This window comes from Salmo trutta, chromosome 5 (assembly GCF_901001165.1).
Source record: "Salmo trutta chromosome 5, fSalTru1.1, whole genome shotgun sequence".
Classification (NCBI taxonomy): Eukaryota; Metazoa; Chordata; class Actinopteri; order Salmoniformes; family Salmonidae; genus Salmo; species Salmo trutta.
The window spans coordinates 55,793,592-55,811,078 of NC_042961.1; the positions used below are offsets into that span (position 1 = coordinate 55,793,592).

The window sequence follows — 17,487 nt, forward strand, 5'->3', positions numbered from 1 at the left end:
ATAAATGATAAAACACACCCTTCTCCCCTCGCCACTATATAAGACAATGACACAATGTAACCAGGGTTCCACTACGTGAGGTCTGCAGCCTCTGCGTTAAAAGGACACACATGTCAAGTACAGAACTAAGCCAACCTCGGCGTAAGCTTTGGTTGTGAATGGTATGAACTTTGAATGCTTATTCACTACAGAAGTGATACTTCCTAGCCGTTGAGTTAGCAGCGGACGCTGTAGACGTGGGCTAGGAAAGGACGGACGACGGATCCAGTCTAACACACGACAAAGATACCACCACGTATCCAATTTACCACCAGAGACATTCTTCCGAGGACAGGAAGATCTGTTGGCCAACCCGGCCAGCATCTACGACCAACCTACCGAAGCGCAGCTCAGAGTAAATATTTATTGCATTTTCCTTTTCCAAATGGGCGGTAATTTAGATTGCACACGATAATGTATTTACAATATCATAGCTGCTGTTTCTTTTGTTCCTCAGTCTTCCCACTCTTTCATTCAAGCCCAACCCCCTTTCTTTGTGTAACAAGCCGCCATGTCGGCTCCGTCCACCAGGGTCGTTTTCTGTATGACATAATTTGTATTCTGTGTATATGTAATTCTGTGTGATTAGTTAGGTATTTAGTAAATAAATAATTAAACCGAATTTTGTATTGCTGATTCAACTTGTTAGCCAGGGTTCGTGAAGATAACCAAGAATTTACAACTTTCATTATGAGACTGAAAATAAGGTGACGATTAATATTGACTGCTATCGATGTAAAATATTAAAGTCTTTAAGAGTTTATTCGGAAGATAACGGCTCTATAAACACTCTTCCGTGGTGTCCCGACTTTCTAGTTAATTACATTTACATGATTAGCGAACCAGGTGATATTAATTACAGAGAAAGTATTTTATAGGATAGCATGTCATATCACTTAATTCGGCATAGCCAAAGACCTTTTACTCAGTACTTTGTTGAAGCACCTTAGGCAGCGATTACAGCCTCAAGTCTTCTTTGGTATGACGCTGCAAGCTTGGCTCACCTGTATTGCGTAGTTTCTCCCATTCTTCTCTGCAGATGCTCTCAAGCTCTGTCATGTTGGATGGGCAGCATCGCTGCACAGCTATTTTCAGGTCTCTCCAGATATGTTCATTCAGGTTCAAGTTGGGGCTCTGGCTGGGCCACACAAGGACATTCAGAGACTCATCCCGAAGCCACTCCTGTGTTGTCTTGGCTGTGTGCATTGTTCTGTTGAAAGGGGAACCGTCGCCCCAGTCTGAGGTGCTGAGCGCTCTGTAGCAGGTTTTCATCAAGGATCTCTCTATACTTTGCTCCGTTCATCTTTCCCTCAATCCTGACTAGTGTCCCAGTCCCTGCCGCTGAAAAACATTCCCAATCTTGGTTTCATCAGACCAGAGAATCTTGTTTCTCATGGTCTGAGAGTCCTTTAGGTGCTTTTTGGCAAACTCCAAGCAGGCTGTCATGTGCCCTTTACTGAGGAGTGGCTTCAGTCTGGCCACTCTGCCATAAAGGCCTGATTGGTGGAGTGCTGCAGAGATGGTTGTCCTTCTGGAAGGTTCTCCCATCCCCACAGTGGCTCTGGATCTCTGTCAAAGTGACCATCAGGTTCTTGGTTACCTCCCAGACCAAGGCCCTTCTCCCCTGATTGCTCAGTTGGGCCGGGCAGCCTGCTCTAGGAAGAGTCTTGGTGGTTCCAACCTTTTTCTATTTAAGAATGATGGAGGCCATTATGTTCTTGGGGACCTTCAAAGAGGCCTTTTGGTACCCTTCCCATGATCTGAGCCTCGACACAATCCTGTCTGGGAGCTCTACAGGCAATTTCTTCAACCTCCTTGCTTGGTTTTTGCTCTAACATGTACTGTCAATGTAATGGGCGTCGTAAGGATTGGACCAAGGTGCAGCGGGAACGTGTATACTCATCTTCTTTATTAACCTCTCTAGGATATGTGGGACGAAATCGTCCCACCTACGTAACAGCCAGTGGAATCCTGTGGCGCGTTATTCAAATACCTTAGAAATGCTATTACTTCAATTTCTCAAACATATGACTATTTTACACCATTTTAAAGACAAGACTCTCGTTAATCTAACCACACTGTCCGATTTCAAAAAGGCTTTACAACGAAAGCAAAACATTAGATTATGTCAGCAGAGTACCCAGCCAGAAATAATCAGACACCCATTTTTCAAGCTAGCATATAATGTCACAAAAAACAAAACCACAGCTAAATGCAGCACTAACCTTTGATGATCTTCATCAGATGACACCCCTAGGACATTATGTTATACAATACATGCATGTTTTGTTCAATCAAGTTCATATTTATATCAAAAACCAGCTTTTTACATTAGCATGTGACGTTCAGAACTAGCATACCCACCGCAAACTTCCGGTGAATTTACTAAATTACTCACGATAAACGTTCACAAAAAACATAACAATTATTTTAGGAATTATAGATACAGAACTCCTCTATGCACTCGCTATGTCCGATTTTAAAATAGCTTTTCGGTGAAAGCACATTTTGCAATATTCTAAGTAGATAGCCCGGCATCACAGGGCTAGCTTTTTAGACACCCACCAAGTTTAGCCCTCACCAAAGTCATATTTACTATAAGAAAAATGTTATTACCTTTGCTGTTCTTCGTCAGAATGCACTCCCAGGGCTTCTACTTCAATAACAAATGTTGGTTTGGTTCAAAATAATCCATAGTTATGTTCAAATATCCTCTGTTTTGTTCGTGCGTTCAAGACACTATCCGAAGGGTAAATAAGGGTGCCGACGCGTTTCGTGACAAAAAAATTCTAAATATTCCATTTCGGTACTTTGAAGCATGTCATGTCGAAGCATGTCAACCGCTGTTTAAAATCAATTTTTATGCCATTTTTCTCGTAAAAAAGCGATAATATTCTGACCGGGAATCTGTGTTTTAGTACAAAGAGAGAGAAAATAAAAACATGGGGTCGCCTCGTGCACGCGCCTCAGTCTGATTGTCCTCTGATAGACCACTTACCAAAGGCGCTAATGTTTTTCAGCCAGGGGCTGGAATTACATCATTCAGCTTTTTCCCGGGTTCTGAGAGCCTATGGGAGCCGTAGGAAGTGTCACGTTACAGCAAAGATCCTAAGTTTTCAATAAACAGAGTCAAGAAGCTCAAGGAATGGTCAGAGAGGGCACTTCCTGTACAGAATCTTCTCAGGTTTTTGCCTGCCATATGAGTTCTGTTATACTCACAGACACCATTCAAACAGTTTTAGAAACTTTAGGGTGTTTTCTATCCAAAGCCAATAATTATAGGCATATTCTAGTTTCTGGGCAGTAGTAATATGCCCCCTAGCCCTAACAGGTTAAATCAAAAGAAGGAAAAACAAACAAATCACGGATACAAAACAACGAACGACACTAAACAGTCCTGTCAGGTGCACAGACACAAAACAGGAAACAACTACCCACAAACCCCCATAGCACAAACACCCCTATACACAGGACCTTCAATCAGAGGCAACGAGGAACAGCTGCCTCCAATTGAAGGTCAATCAACAAACTCTAAACATAGAAATAGAAAGACAAGACTGAACATAGAAATACACTAACATAGAACATAGACCAAAAACCCCGGAACACTCTAAACAAACACCCCTCTTACATAAGCACATAGACCAACAAACCCCGAGACACACTAAACAAACACCCCCTCTTACATAATGACATAGCCCAACAAACCCCGAAACACTCTAAACAAACACCCCCTGCCACGTCCTGACCAAACTACAATAACAAATAACCCCTTTACTGGTCAGGACGTGACAGTCAACTGTGGGTCCTTATATAGACCGGTGTGTGCCTTTCCAAATCATGTCCAATCAATTGAATTTACCACAGGGGGACTCCAATCAAGTTGTAAAAACATCAAGGATGATCAATGGAAACAGGATGCAACTGAGCTCAATTTCAGGTCTCTTAGCAAAGGGTCTGAATACTGTTTTTAATTTTTAATACATTTGCCAAAAATATCTAAAAACCTGTTTTCGCTTTGTTATTATGAGATATTGTGTGTAGATTGACTCAATAAGTTTTAGAATAAGTCTGTAACGTAACAAAATGTGGAAAAAGCCAAGGGGTTGAATACTTTCCAAGTGTACTGTAGGTAATAGGCTCTGATTTTGGGCAAAAACCTTAGGCTTGAAAACACAGTACAGTGTTATCTGTATATGGTTGTTTAACATACACTTCTATCTAAAGTGACTTAAAGTTAACACCTACTGGAGCCTATAACTACATGTAGCCAGCAAGAACCAATCTCACTTCATTGGTATTGAAAAGAGTGCAGTAAAACAGATATTGTCATTATTCTAGGCAAGTCAGTTCAGAACAAAGTCTTATTTTCAATGACAGCCTTGGAACAGTTGGTTAACTGCCTTGCTCAGGGTTAGAACAACAGTTTTTTACCTTGTCAGCTCAGGGATTTGATCTTGCAACCTTTCAGTTACTAGTCCAATGCTCTAACCACTAGGCTACCTGCCACCATTCTTACAGGGTGTCACATCCTGATCCTAGTAAGATGTCATTTTATATAGTAGAGTAGGTCAGGTCGTGACGGGGGTGTTTTTGTGTTTTCCTATGTTTTCTATTTCTATGTTTAAGTTCTAGTTTTTCTATTTCTACGTTGGGATTGTTTGGATTGATCTCTAATTGGAGGCAGCTGATCCTCATTGTCTCTGATTAGAGATCGTATTTAAGTAGGGGTTTTTCTTCCTTGATTTTGTGGTTAGTTGTTTTCTGTTTAGTGTATTTCACCTGACAGAACTGTTGTCGGTCGTTTTGGTGTGTTGTTCTAGTGTCTTCACAATAAAAGTGAATATGAGCACTATAAACGCTGCGCCTTGGTCCCCTTTATACGACCCGCGTTAGACAGGGATTCATATTTTACCCACAATCTACCAATTATCAATACCTGGAATAGCTAATATTTATCCAGAGAGTCCCGGGAAATACCGCAAAAATCAGAAGTGACTATCTAAACACCAATAAGTGCAAAGTGTTGCCGTTTTGGATATTTTTCCCCACTTGCATCCACTGCCACAGGACTTAATGTGGCACAAACAGGGAGCATAACTTCTGGAGCTTACTCAGAATGCATTACATGTAAACGCTGAACACTTGTTTGAAGTGTTACCAGAAGTTGCTTACTGTCATGGCAAAACATTCAAATTATAATGGCAGAATGGCAGAATGTCTTTGTCTGTCTGATAGTATTGGAATGTAGTTTCTTTGTTCTTGTTGAACTACATAGTTACTATACCTGGTGAGTGTACATTCCAAATGGCACCCTAATACAGTGCCATTTGGGACGCATCCTGACAGAGAAACAAAATAAAAGTAACATACGCAGATCATTTGATGAGGAGCTCATAGAAGCATGAACACTGAAGAAGACAAGCAGCAACCATTTTGGTATGACGTTTTCTATTCTTTAAATCATTATACATCGAATGTACATGCACTATTTTCAGAATGTAAATGTACAGAATAGTGAACACTGTCACTTACAGGTAGGCCTACTTTATTGATTGAAAATTCGCACTCAAAACTTCATACATAAAATTTGGTAGCACTTCATTATAACTCCACGTAATAAAGCATTTATAATTGGATAGTAAATTGTTTACTCCTCATTTATGAATCATTACTCCCACATTTGTAATTGTTAGTAGCCTAGTTATTCACACATTTATTAACAACTTTTAAAGTATTTAATAATGATTCATACAATGTTTAAAATAGGTCCTTATAAACCATTTACTAATCATTAGATAAGTATTTTTGCATGGCCTCATCTAAATTGTGGGGTATTTATACATAATAGATATTTTATAAATGTTTTGAGACCAGTGTAATTTCTTACAAGAAGATGGACATGCCATTGGTAGACATTCCAGCAGTACCTGGTCTCAAAATGGCCCCCAGAACATTTCAATGGTTAAACTGTTTATTGAGTGAGAGGTTATCCTGACACCACACTCCGAGGGCCCTCACTTCCTCCCTGTAGGCCGTCTCGTCATCACTAACATAGAGAGGCTGCTGCCAGCATACAGACTCAAATCTCTGGCCACTTTAATAAATGGACTTAATAAATGTATGACTAGTCACTTTAAATAACGCCACTTCAATAATGTTTACATACCCTACATTACTCATCTCATATGTATATACTGTAACCTATACCATCTACTGCATCTTGCCTATGCTGCACGGCCATCGCTCATCCATTTATTTATATGTACATATTCTTATTCATCCCTTTACACTTGTGTGTATAAGGTAGTTGTTTTGTTAGATTACTTGTTAGATATTACTGCATTGTCGGAACTAGAAGCACAAGCATTTCACTACACTCGCATTAACATCTGCTAACCATGTGTATGTGACCAATACAATTTGATTTGATTTTGATTTGATAAAATGTGCTCCATTTATACTTTATAATGAATTTATACATGTTTTTTTGTGTCCAGTGTAATTTCTCACACAAAAAATGGAGGGGGGGTGTTGTTCTACTGAGCTCTATGGAATTGTTTTAAGAAGGTCTGTTACTATTTAATTTTGAATTTGAAGAGCTCTTGAAGTTTACAAAAACAATATACATTTTTTCTTTTTTCTTTTTCCCTTACTGCTAAAATGTCTAAAAAATGTTTTTGCTTTGTCATTATGAGGTATTGTGTGTAGATTGATGAGGGATAATCAATTTTAGAATAAGGCTGTAACGTAAGAAAAAATGCGTCTGAATACTTTCCGAATGCACTGTAGGTTAAATAGAAATCAAACTGGATGGTCTTCAGAGATAGAGGGGTGGCAGGTAGCCTAGTGGTTAGAGCGTTGTACTAGTAACCGAAAGGTTGCAAGATTGAATCCCTGAGCTGACAAGGTAAAAATCTGTCATTCTGCCCCTGAACAAGTCAGTTAACCCACTGTTCCTAAGCCATCATTGAAAATAAGAACTTGTTCTTAACTGACTTGCCTAGTTAAATAAAGGTAAAATAAAAAATAGATGAGAGGGGTTGAGGGTAGCTGAAGGATGGGGTTAATTTTGGGGGGGGGGAGACTGGCTTCCCTTGGCATCCCTGAATACACGCCACTGCTTTACTGGGCCTTTGAAGGTAGTAAATCTTTAACATAGTAGTACAGTTCAGCGAATGAATGGATTTAGACATTAGTTTCCTTACCTTGTAAGCACTCTATGGTACTATGGCTGAGAGCTGGGACGTCACCAGGACCGGGCTTTCGGGGCTTTAGTCCAGAATGATTTTGGGTCAGCCCTGAATCTTTTGCACTGCTGCCATAGTGTAAACATTTTTTGTAAGCCTCTAAACTTAGAGGCGTGGTTATGTGAAACTCCAAAAGTCATTGAACCATTAAAATAAACTCAAAGCTAATTTTGCTGTGTGTGGTGAACTCAATTTCAGCACGGTTTTGATTGGGACTGCGCCATTGTGCTGCTTTGAGACAAGCATGGGGGGGACTTGTCTTGATAAATCAATCAATGTCATATTTTTGTTTTCACTGAATCTCTGTTGCGTTCATCATTAGTCTAGTTGCTCATCTATTAGCAGAACTGATCAGAACATTTTGAGGGCATTTAATGCATAGCCTAGACCCAGTGGATTATTTTGCACTTCATTAATCTGAGCTACTCCCAACCAAAAGCCTGTGACTTGTCTGATAATCCATCAATGTGAATTTGTTTAACTAAATCTCCATCTGTATATTTGGGTAAAATTGATCTCTGGCTGTGAAAATAATAAGAAGAAGTCTTGATTTTTTTGGCCACGGGGAGAGCACAGCACACGGAAGGGGTGCTAGAGGTACTCCAAATTGTATAATTACTCCTGTCTGTACAGAAATAAAATTAATCATTTAAAATACTACACCAGAGAGCATAATTTAGCTAGAGAATCAATAGCTTCATTACAAATATTGCTGTGGATTGTCACATCTGGAACACATGTAGGCCTACATTCAGGAAGCCCACAATTGGGCAGCCTACAGGGCAAATACCAAACAGCTAATTGTTGAGTTGTGGCTGTCAACATGGCTGTTGCTTTTATATTTATTTAACTAGGCAAGTCAATTAAGAACAAATTCTTATTTTCAACAACAGCCTAGTCGGTTAACTGCCTTGTTCAGGGGAAGAACGACAGATTTTTACCTTGTCAGCTCAGGGATTCGATCTGGCAACCTTTCAGTTACTAGTCCAACGCTCTAACCACTAGGCTACCTGTCACCCCAACAATCAACAGCAGGCAGCAGCTAAAAGGCCTCATGCAATATTTCAAAATTACAATTGAGGGAAAAACTGTTTGGATGAGTCAGCTCCACTGGAATGTTGGTGGACTATAATTTCCTCCTCATATTGTAGACCTACCTGTTTATCCACTATTTTCATTGGCCTATGCTATTGGTTGCATTTAAAAGTGATACCAAATCATTTTATGATCTTATTAAGTTTTCTGAGTGAATTTTTTCAATCAATACAGTAGGCCTACCTGTAAGTGACAGTGTTCACTATTCCGTACATTTATATTTAGATAATAGTGCATGTACTACCAATCTTTTTTCATACTGTGTATGCTATGTGTGGTGTTGTGCGTTAAATGTAAACATTTAAATAAATAATTGTTTATAATTCAATGATAATTTTTTATGTATTAAAGGGAATACCAATTATAATGAATGATTATACATTTTTTAATTAATCTTTGTTTTTTTCTCCCATGTATTAGAGGGAATACCAATGCAACTATGGAACTTGGGGTGTTTCTCATAATCATTTTCTCAGGTTAGTATCTATCTCCTGTTTAGTTATTGTTATTGTTCTAAAAATATATTCAAGGTTAAGCTTAAGCAGAAATGGACTGGCCATTTGGAAGTTCAGGCAAATGCCAGATGGGCTGGTCCTTCTTCAGCTCAGTGGGCATGTCTAAATTGTTTTGGGTTTTACATTTACATTTACATTTAAGTCATTTAGCAGACGCTCTTATCCAGAGCGACTTACAAATTGGTGCATTCACCTTACGATATCCAGTGGAACAACCACTTTACAATAGTGCATCTAAATCTTTTAGGGGGGGGGGGGGGTTAGAAGGATTACTTTATCCTATCCCAGGTATTCCTTAAAGAGGTGGGGTTTCAGGTGTCTCCGGAAGGTGGTGATTGACTCCGCTGTCCTGGCGTCGTGAGGGAGCTTGTTCCACCATTGCGCATAATGATCATAATTTGGCAAATTGGGGCCTAAAAAAGTTAACCCAATCAGTCCCAAGTCAAATCAGCCTATCAGTCCGGTTTTGTCACCAATTTCATGTAACTGTTCATTTAGCCGTCATAAGGGTTGGTAACACTTTATTTTAGGGCTCCATAATAAACCATTTATAAGGCAGTTATAAACAATTTGTAAGGCATTTACAAACAGTTTGCTCACTATTCTTCACACATTTATGTATATTTCCTTAAATATCCTATCCTGGAATGTCTACCAATGGCATGCCCATCTTTTTGTGAGAAATTACACTGGTCACTCAAAACCTTTATAAAGTATTTAAAAAGCATAAATGGCTGTCACTTTAGATTAGGGGATGCAAAAATTATTTACTAATGATTAGTAAATGGTTTATAAATATGGAACTAATGATTAATAAATGTTGAACACACACTTTGTAAAAGCCTTCTGATTTGTTTATTAAGGACACTTTAAACAAAGTGTTACGAAAGTGATTTACCATTTTCTTCTCAGGTCAAACAGGGCTATGTAGAATGAAAAACAATTTGATATAAAAAGTTACGTTCATGAGTTTAATTGACTAGTTTAACCACAAAAATTAGGTCCGCAAAAAAAACGTGATTTAAAAAAAAAAAAAAAAAACATTTAGAAGAATGCTGTCAGCAGGGCTCTAAAGTGCGACCAATTATGGGATATCCAAATAAATATTTTGCTCTGCCAATTCATGCACTCAATAAATTCTTCCAAAACAACAATGCTGCTTTCCACATTGCTTCTATAAATCTAAATCCACGTTTTCTCTATACTACTAGTTTGTGTATATTGCCCTCTGTTAAACAGAAGATGTCTAAGGAAGCTGGCATGTGCCTAAAATAACGGTAATCGCTTATACTAATTGCTAATTAGCTAGATGGCAAGATAAATACCATTAAGCTAAAAGCAATAGCTAGGGAAAAGCAAATGTTTGCTCTAATACAGATTGCTAGGTGAAGATCAGCATGGTGTTTGTGCAAAGGCATGTTGTGAATTCTAAAATCTTTGTCTAAACGCAACATCTATTGAAATGTGATTAGGGTTCACTGGGAAACACTGCCCAACTTTTGGTTGCTACCCTGTCATTACTGCTACCTGGATTTTTAATTGGTTGTCATGACAAACACCAACTACAGAATTAGAATAATCATTTTATTTATTTAGATCTACACTGAAAAAAAATATAAAAGCAACATTTAAAGTGTTGGTCCCATGTTTCATGAGCTGAAATAAAAGATCCCAGAAATGCTCCATGCTCACAAATATTTTTCTAAAGTTTTGCACACAAAATTTGTTCACATCCCTGTTAGTAAGCATTTCCTTTGGATTATCCTCTGCCAAGATAATCCATCCACCTGACATGTTTTGCATATCAAGAAGCTGATTAAACAGCATGATCATTACACAGGTGCACCTTGTGCTGGGGAAAATAAAAGGCCTCTCTAAAATGTGCAGTTTTGTCACACAACACAATGCCACAGATGTCTGAAGTTTTGAGGGAGCGTGCAATTGGCATGCTGACTGTAGAAAGGCCCACCAGATCTGTTGCCAGAGAATTGAATGTTAATTTCTCTACCATAAGCTGCCTCCAACGTCGTTTTAGAGAATTTAGCAGTACGTCCAACAGGCCTCACAACTGCAGACCACGTGGAACCATGCCAGCCCAGGACCTCCACATCCAGCTTCTTCACCTGTGAGATTGTCTGAGACCAGCCACCAGGACAGCTGATGAAACTGGGTTTGCACAACAAAATCATTTCTGCACAAACTATCGGAAACCATCTCAGGGAAGCTCATCTGCATGCTTGTCGTCCTCACCAGGGTCTTGAGATGACTGCAGTTCGACATCATAACGGTGGGCAAATGCTCACCTTCAATGGCCACTGGCACGCTAGAGTACTGTGCTCTTTACGGAGAAATCCCGGTTTCAACTGTAATGGGCAGATGGCAGACAGCCTGTATGGCATCGTGTGGGCGAGAGATTTGCCAGTGCCCCTGTGACAACAATTTTGGACCCCCTTGTGGCCCCCCTAAATATGGAGTATGAAATAATTTATACATAACACATTTTTGCTATCGTTCTTTTTTTACATTCGTTATTAGACAGTGGCAACGATGATGATTATGAACATGGTCTTTTGCCTGCTAATGCCTGCAATGCAGTGAGGAAAACAATATGATAACAGTAACATGTAATGTAACTGGCCCCTCTAACAGTACAACTGGTCCAAGCTTGGTCCCGAGAGAGAGAGAGAGAGAGAGAGAGAGAGAGAGAGATGTTCTAGTCTGTCGAGAAAATGCTAATTAAAGGTACACAATTTAAAGGGATGGCTTTAGATAAATGTACTGAAAACCCTATTGAATGAAAAGTCCACGAGAAAATCTGGTAGCCAGCAAGTGGGAGGGTTTTCAACAGTTGAATTGAAATTATTCAATGCGCTCAAGGGAACCATCTCTGCACACCTGCATAAGAGAAGTCGGAATACCAACTACTCAGACGTGTAATCAAATCAAATGGTATTGGTCACATACACACGGTTAGCAGATGTTAAGGCGAGTGTAGTGAAATGCTTGTGCTTCTAGTTCCGACCGTGCAGTAATATCTAACAAGTAATCTGGATAAGAAAGGTGTGCATAGGAAAGGCGTACATTTCCTAAATCTGAATTGGGCCCTTTGCGTTTAATCCCTGCCCAACGATCTGCTTTGAAATAGAATCTATTTAATAGATGCTAATCAAAAACCAAATGTTCCATTGTTGACATTTTGAAGGAGACTGGCATATGTTTGTGTGGTCAATAACAGAAGTTTGCAAAATTGTAATATCAACAGAAAAATATACTTTGTGCAAGCAACAGTTGAAATGTGCATTGCCTTTCTTTTGAAATAAATCGTTCCAGTGACAATTATGTGGCAAGTGAATTTACACCCCACAAAAACAGGGAAATAATGTCTGGAAAGGGAGGAATCCTGAGGTAGGTGGGGCACGCGTGTTGCTACTTTCAGCCACGAATGTGAGCTACATGGTCCTTTTCCTGTTACAGTAGTTTAGTCCGGATAAACCAGACTGAATGCCTCACTCAGTGTAGGGATGCAAAGTTCACATCCCTTTCCCAGGTTTGAAAGAAATCCTGTTTGGAGGATTCCGGATTTCCAGCTTATTCTTTCATGATTATGGGAAGCTTACAACTGGCGCTGGTGTAACCAGGCTATAGTGTGGTGATTTGTCCATCCTGCTGAGAATGTGATGGAATGACATTTGTTTGTGTTATACAGTACCAACAACTACACAGACGTATACAACAACCAAACCTTCAACTACTGAACTCACAACCATAATACAACCAGCCAGTGAGCTAGCAACTACACAAACAACCAGTGAACTTACAACTGAACCTTCAACTACTGAACTCACAACCATAACACAACCTACTTCAAATCTCAAAATCACAACGGAGCAAACCACAGAACTAACAACAACTAGACAACTAACTACTGAACCAGGTATTACCACGACAACCATAATTGAAGATCGTGCTACAATAACCACAACTGAAGCTCCTACTACAACAACAACACAGCCAGTTACAGTACTCACAACCACAAAAGAGCCAACCACAGAACTCACAACATCTACCCAACTTACTACTGAACCAGATCCTACTACGACAAACACAACTGCAGCTCCTACCACGAAAACCAGAACTGCAGGTCCTACTACAACAACAACAACCGAATATCCCAATAGAACAGCCATAAATGCAGCTCCTATGACAACATCCACGAATGCAGATCCTACTACGACAACCATAACTGCAGATCCCACTACGACAACCACAACCACAACTTCAGCTCTTACTACAACAACCATAACTGCAGCTCCTACTATGACAACCACAAATGAGGCTCCAACTACGATAAACACAACTGAAGCTCCTACAACAACAATCACAACTGCAGCTTCTACTAAAACAACCACAGCTGATGCTACGTTAACAACCACAACTGATGCTACATTAACAACAACTGTGACAACATCAACCGCAGGCGTCCCCACAACAACCACAACTGCTCCCACAACAACCACTGCAACAACCACAACTGCAGCTCCTACTACATCAACAACAACTGCAGCTCCTACTACATCAACAACTGCAGCTCCTACTACATCAACAACTGCAGCTCCTACAACAACAAATGCAGCTCCTATTACAACAAATACAACTGCAGCTCCTTCTATACCTGCAGTTCTTAAAACAATAACCACAAACGCGGCGCCAACAACGACAACCACAACTGCAGCTCATTCTACAACAACCATGACTGCAGCCTATACTACGACAATCACAACTATAGCTCCTACTACAATAACCACAACTGCAGCTCCTACTACGACAATCACAACTATAGCTCCTACTACAATAACCACAACTACAGCTCCTACCTCGACACCCACAACTGCAGCTCCTACCTCGACACCACAACTGCAGCTCCTACCACGACAACTACAACTGCAGCTCCTACTACGACAACCACAAATGCAGCGCCTACTATGACAACCATAACTGAAGCTCCTTATACAGCTGCAGTTCTTACTACGACAACCACAACTGTAGCTCCTACTTTGACAACGGTAACTGCAGCTCCTACTACAACAACGGCAACAGCAGCTCCTAGTACAACAACAACCACAACTGCAGCTCCTACCTCGACAAACATAAATGCAGCTCCTACCACGACAACCACAACTGCAGCTCCTACCACGACAATGACAAAATGCAGCTCCTACTATGACAACCATAACTGAAGCTCCATATACAACCTCAGCTCCTACTACAACAACCACTACTGCAGCTCCTACTACAACAACCACAACTGCAGCTCCTACTACGTCTACGACAACTCCTACTACGACAACGGCAACTGCAGCTCCTACTACGACAACCACAACTGCAGCTTCAACCATGACAACCTCAACTGAAGCTCCTACTACAACAACCACAACTGCAGCTCCTACTACAAAAATTGCAACTGCAGCTCCTACTACGACAACCACAACTGCAGCTCATTCTACAACTGCAGTTTTTACTACTAGAACCACAACTGCAGCTCCTATTACGACAACCATAAATGAAGCTCCTTATACAACTGCAGTTCCTAATACGACAAACACAACTGCAGCTTCTACTACGACAACCACAACTGCAACTCCTACCATGACAGCCTCAACTGCAGCTCCTACTACTACAACCACAACTGCAGCTCCTACCACGACAACCACAACTGCACCTCCTACTACGACAACCATAACTGAAGCTCCTTATACACCTGCAGTTTTTACTACGACAAACACAACTGAAGCTCCTACTTCAACAACCACAACTGCATCTCCTACGATGACAGTCACTACTGCATCTCCTTCTGCAACAACCACAGCCGCAGCTCCTACCACAACAACCATGACTGCAGCCTATACTACAACAATCACTACTGAAGCTCCTACTACAACAACTACAGCTCCTACCTCGACAACCACAACTGAAGCTCCTACTACGACAACCACAACTGCAGCTCCTACTACGACAACCACAACTGAAGCTCCTTATACAACTGCAGTTTTTACAAGAACAACCACAACTGCAGGTGCTACTTTGACAACGGCAACTGCAGCTCCTCCTACAACAATGGCAACTGCAGCTCCTACTACAACAACCATAACTGAAGCTCCTTATACAACTGCAGTTCTTACTACAACAACTCCAACTGCAGCTCCTACTACGATAACAACAACTGCATCTCTTACCACGACAAACACAACTGCAGCTCCTACTACGACAGTCACCACTGCATCTCCTTCTGCAACAACCACAGCTCAAGATCCTACTATAACAACCACAGATACTGCTACTTTAGCAACATCTGTGTTTACATCAACCACAGACATCATCACAACAACAACAACTGCACCTACAACAACCACAGTTGATACCACAACAACTACAGCTCCTACTACAACAACCATAAATGCATCTCCTGCTACGACAACCATGACTGCAGCTTATACTACGACAATCACAACTGCAGGTCCTATTGCAACAACCATAACCGCAGCAACTACTACTACAACCACAGTTGCAGCTCCACCAACGACAGCCACAACTGCAGCTCTTACTACAACAACCAAAACTGCAGCTCCTACTACGACAACCACAACTGCAGCTTTTTCTATACCTTCAGTGCTTACAACAACAGCCACAACTTCAGCTCCTACTATGACAACCACAAATGCAGCACCTACTATGACAACCACAAATGCAGCACCTACTACAACAACCACAAATGCAATTCCTAATACGACAACCACAACTGCAGCTCCTAATACGACAACCACAACTGCAGCTCCTACTGTGACAACCACAACTGCAGTTCCTACTTTACTAATCCAAACTGCTACTACAACTACAACAACTGTATTTCCTACTAGGTCAACCACAAATGCAGCTCCTACTTTGACAACGACAACTGCAGCTCCTACAACAACAACCACAACTGCAGTTCATTCTGCATCCACAGTTCGTTCTACGACAACGATAACTGAAGCTCCTACTACGACAACCACAACTGCAGCTTCTACTAAAACAACCACAGCTGATGCTACGTTAACAACCACAGCTGATGCTACGTTAACAACAACTGTGGCAACATCAACCGCAGGCGTCCCCACAACAACCACAACTGCTCCCACAACAACCACTGTTGCTGCTACAACTACCAAAGCAGCACCAACGACAACAACAACAACAGCTCCTACTACTACATCAACAAATGTAGCTCCTATTACAACAACTACAACTGCAGCTCCTACTATGACAACCACAATTACAGCTCCTACTACAACAACCACAACTACAGCTCCTACTACAACAACCACAGTTGATGCTACACCAACACCAGCTGCTCCCTCAAGAACCAAAGTATTACCAACTACAACCTCAGAGCCGGTGACAACAACTACAGCTGCACCAACTTCCGCAGCTATTTACCCAACAACCACAGTTGCACCATTGACAACAACTACAGCTGCTGTTATGACTACAACAACTGCGGCTTCGTCAACCACAGCTGCTCCCACTACAACCGCAGTTGCACCATTTACAACCACAAATACAGCTACGACAACCACAGCTGGATCTACAACATCCACAGCTGCTTCCGTAACAACCACAGCTTCCCTGACAACTACTACAGCTCCTACTACGACAACAACAACTGCGATTACATCAACCACAGCTGCTTCCACAACAATCACAGTTGCTCCCAAAACAACCACAGTTGCACCAACAACAGCCACAGCTGCAGCCACAACAACCACAGGTTTCCCCAGAACATCCACTGTCACCCCGACAACAACCATAGCTTTCCCCACCACAACCACACCTCCCACAACAACTACAGCTCCTCCCACGACAACCACAGCTGCTCCTACAACAACCACAGCAGCACCAACGACATCTACAGCTGCCGTTACAACAACTACAATCATCCCCACAACAACCACAGCAGCTACCACAACCACAGCTTCTACCAGATCTACAGCTGCTCCCACAACAAGCACAGCTACTAGGACAACAACTGTGATTACATCAACCACAGCTGCTTCCACAACAATCACAGTTGCTCCCAAAACAACCACAGTTGCACCAACAACAGCCACAGCTGCAGCCACAACAACCACAGGTTTCCCCAGAACATCCACTGTCACCCCGACAACAACCATAGCTTTCCCCACCACAACCACACCTCCCACAACAACTACAGCTCCTCCCACGACAACCACAGCTGCTCCTACAACAACCACAGCAGCACCAACGACATCTACAGCTGCTGTTACAACAACTACAATCATCCCCACAAAAAGCACAGCAGCTACCACAACCACAGCTTCTACCAGAACTACAGCTGCTCCCACAACAAGCACAGCTACAGCCACAACAACCACAGCTGCATCCATAACAAACACATCTTCCCTGACAACAACTACAGCTGCTACTATGACAACAAAAACTGTGGCTACGTCAACCACAGCTGCTCTCACAACAACCACAGCTGCCACTACAACAACCACACCTGCCACTACAACAACCACAGCTGCTCTCAC

General features: G+C 41.3%; 1 protein-coding gene and 1 long non-coding RNA gene across 2 annotated transcripts; both read left to right on the top strand.

Moving 5' to 3' along the window:
* The first annotated feature begins 8,581 nt into the window (after positions 1-8,581).
* Positions 8,582-12,776, top strand: LOC115194620 (uncharacterized). Its single transcript, XR_003878418.1, has 2 exons — positions 8,582-8,860; positions 12,606-12,776. It is a non-coding gene; the product is annotated as an uncharacterized LOC115194620 (long non-coding RNA).
* Positions 12,777-14,443: 1,667 nt separating this feature from the next.
* Positions 14,444-17,461, top strand: LOC115194985 (mucin-2-like; the record flags this gene model as incomplete). Its single annotated transcript, XM_029754886.1, has 1 exon — positions 14,444-17,461. A coding segment is annotated over exon 1 (2,916 nt), but the record flags the coding sequence as incomplete, so codon positions are not given.
* Positions 17,462-17,487: the final 26 nt, after the last annotated feature.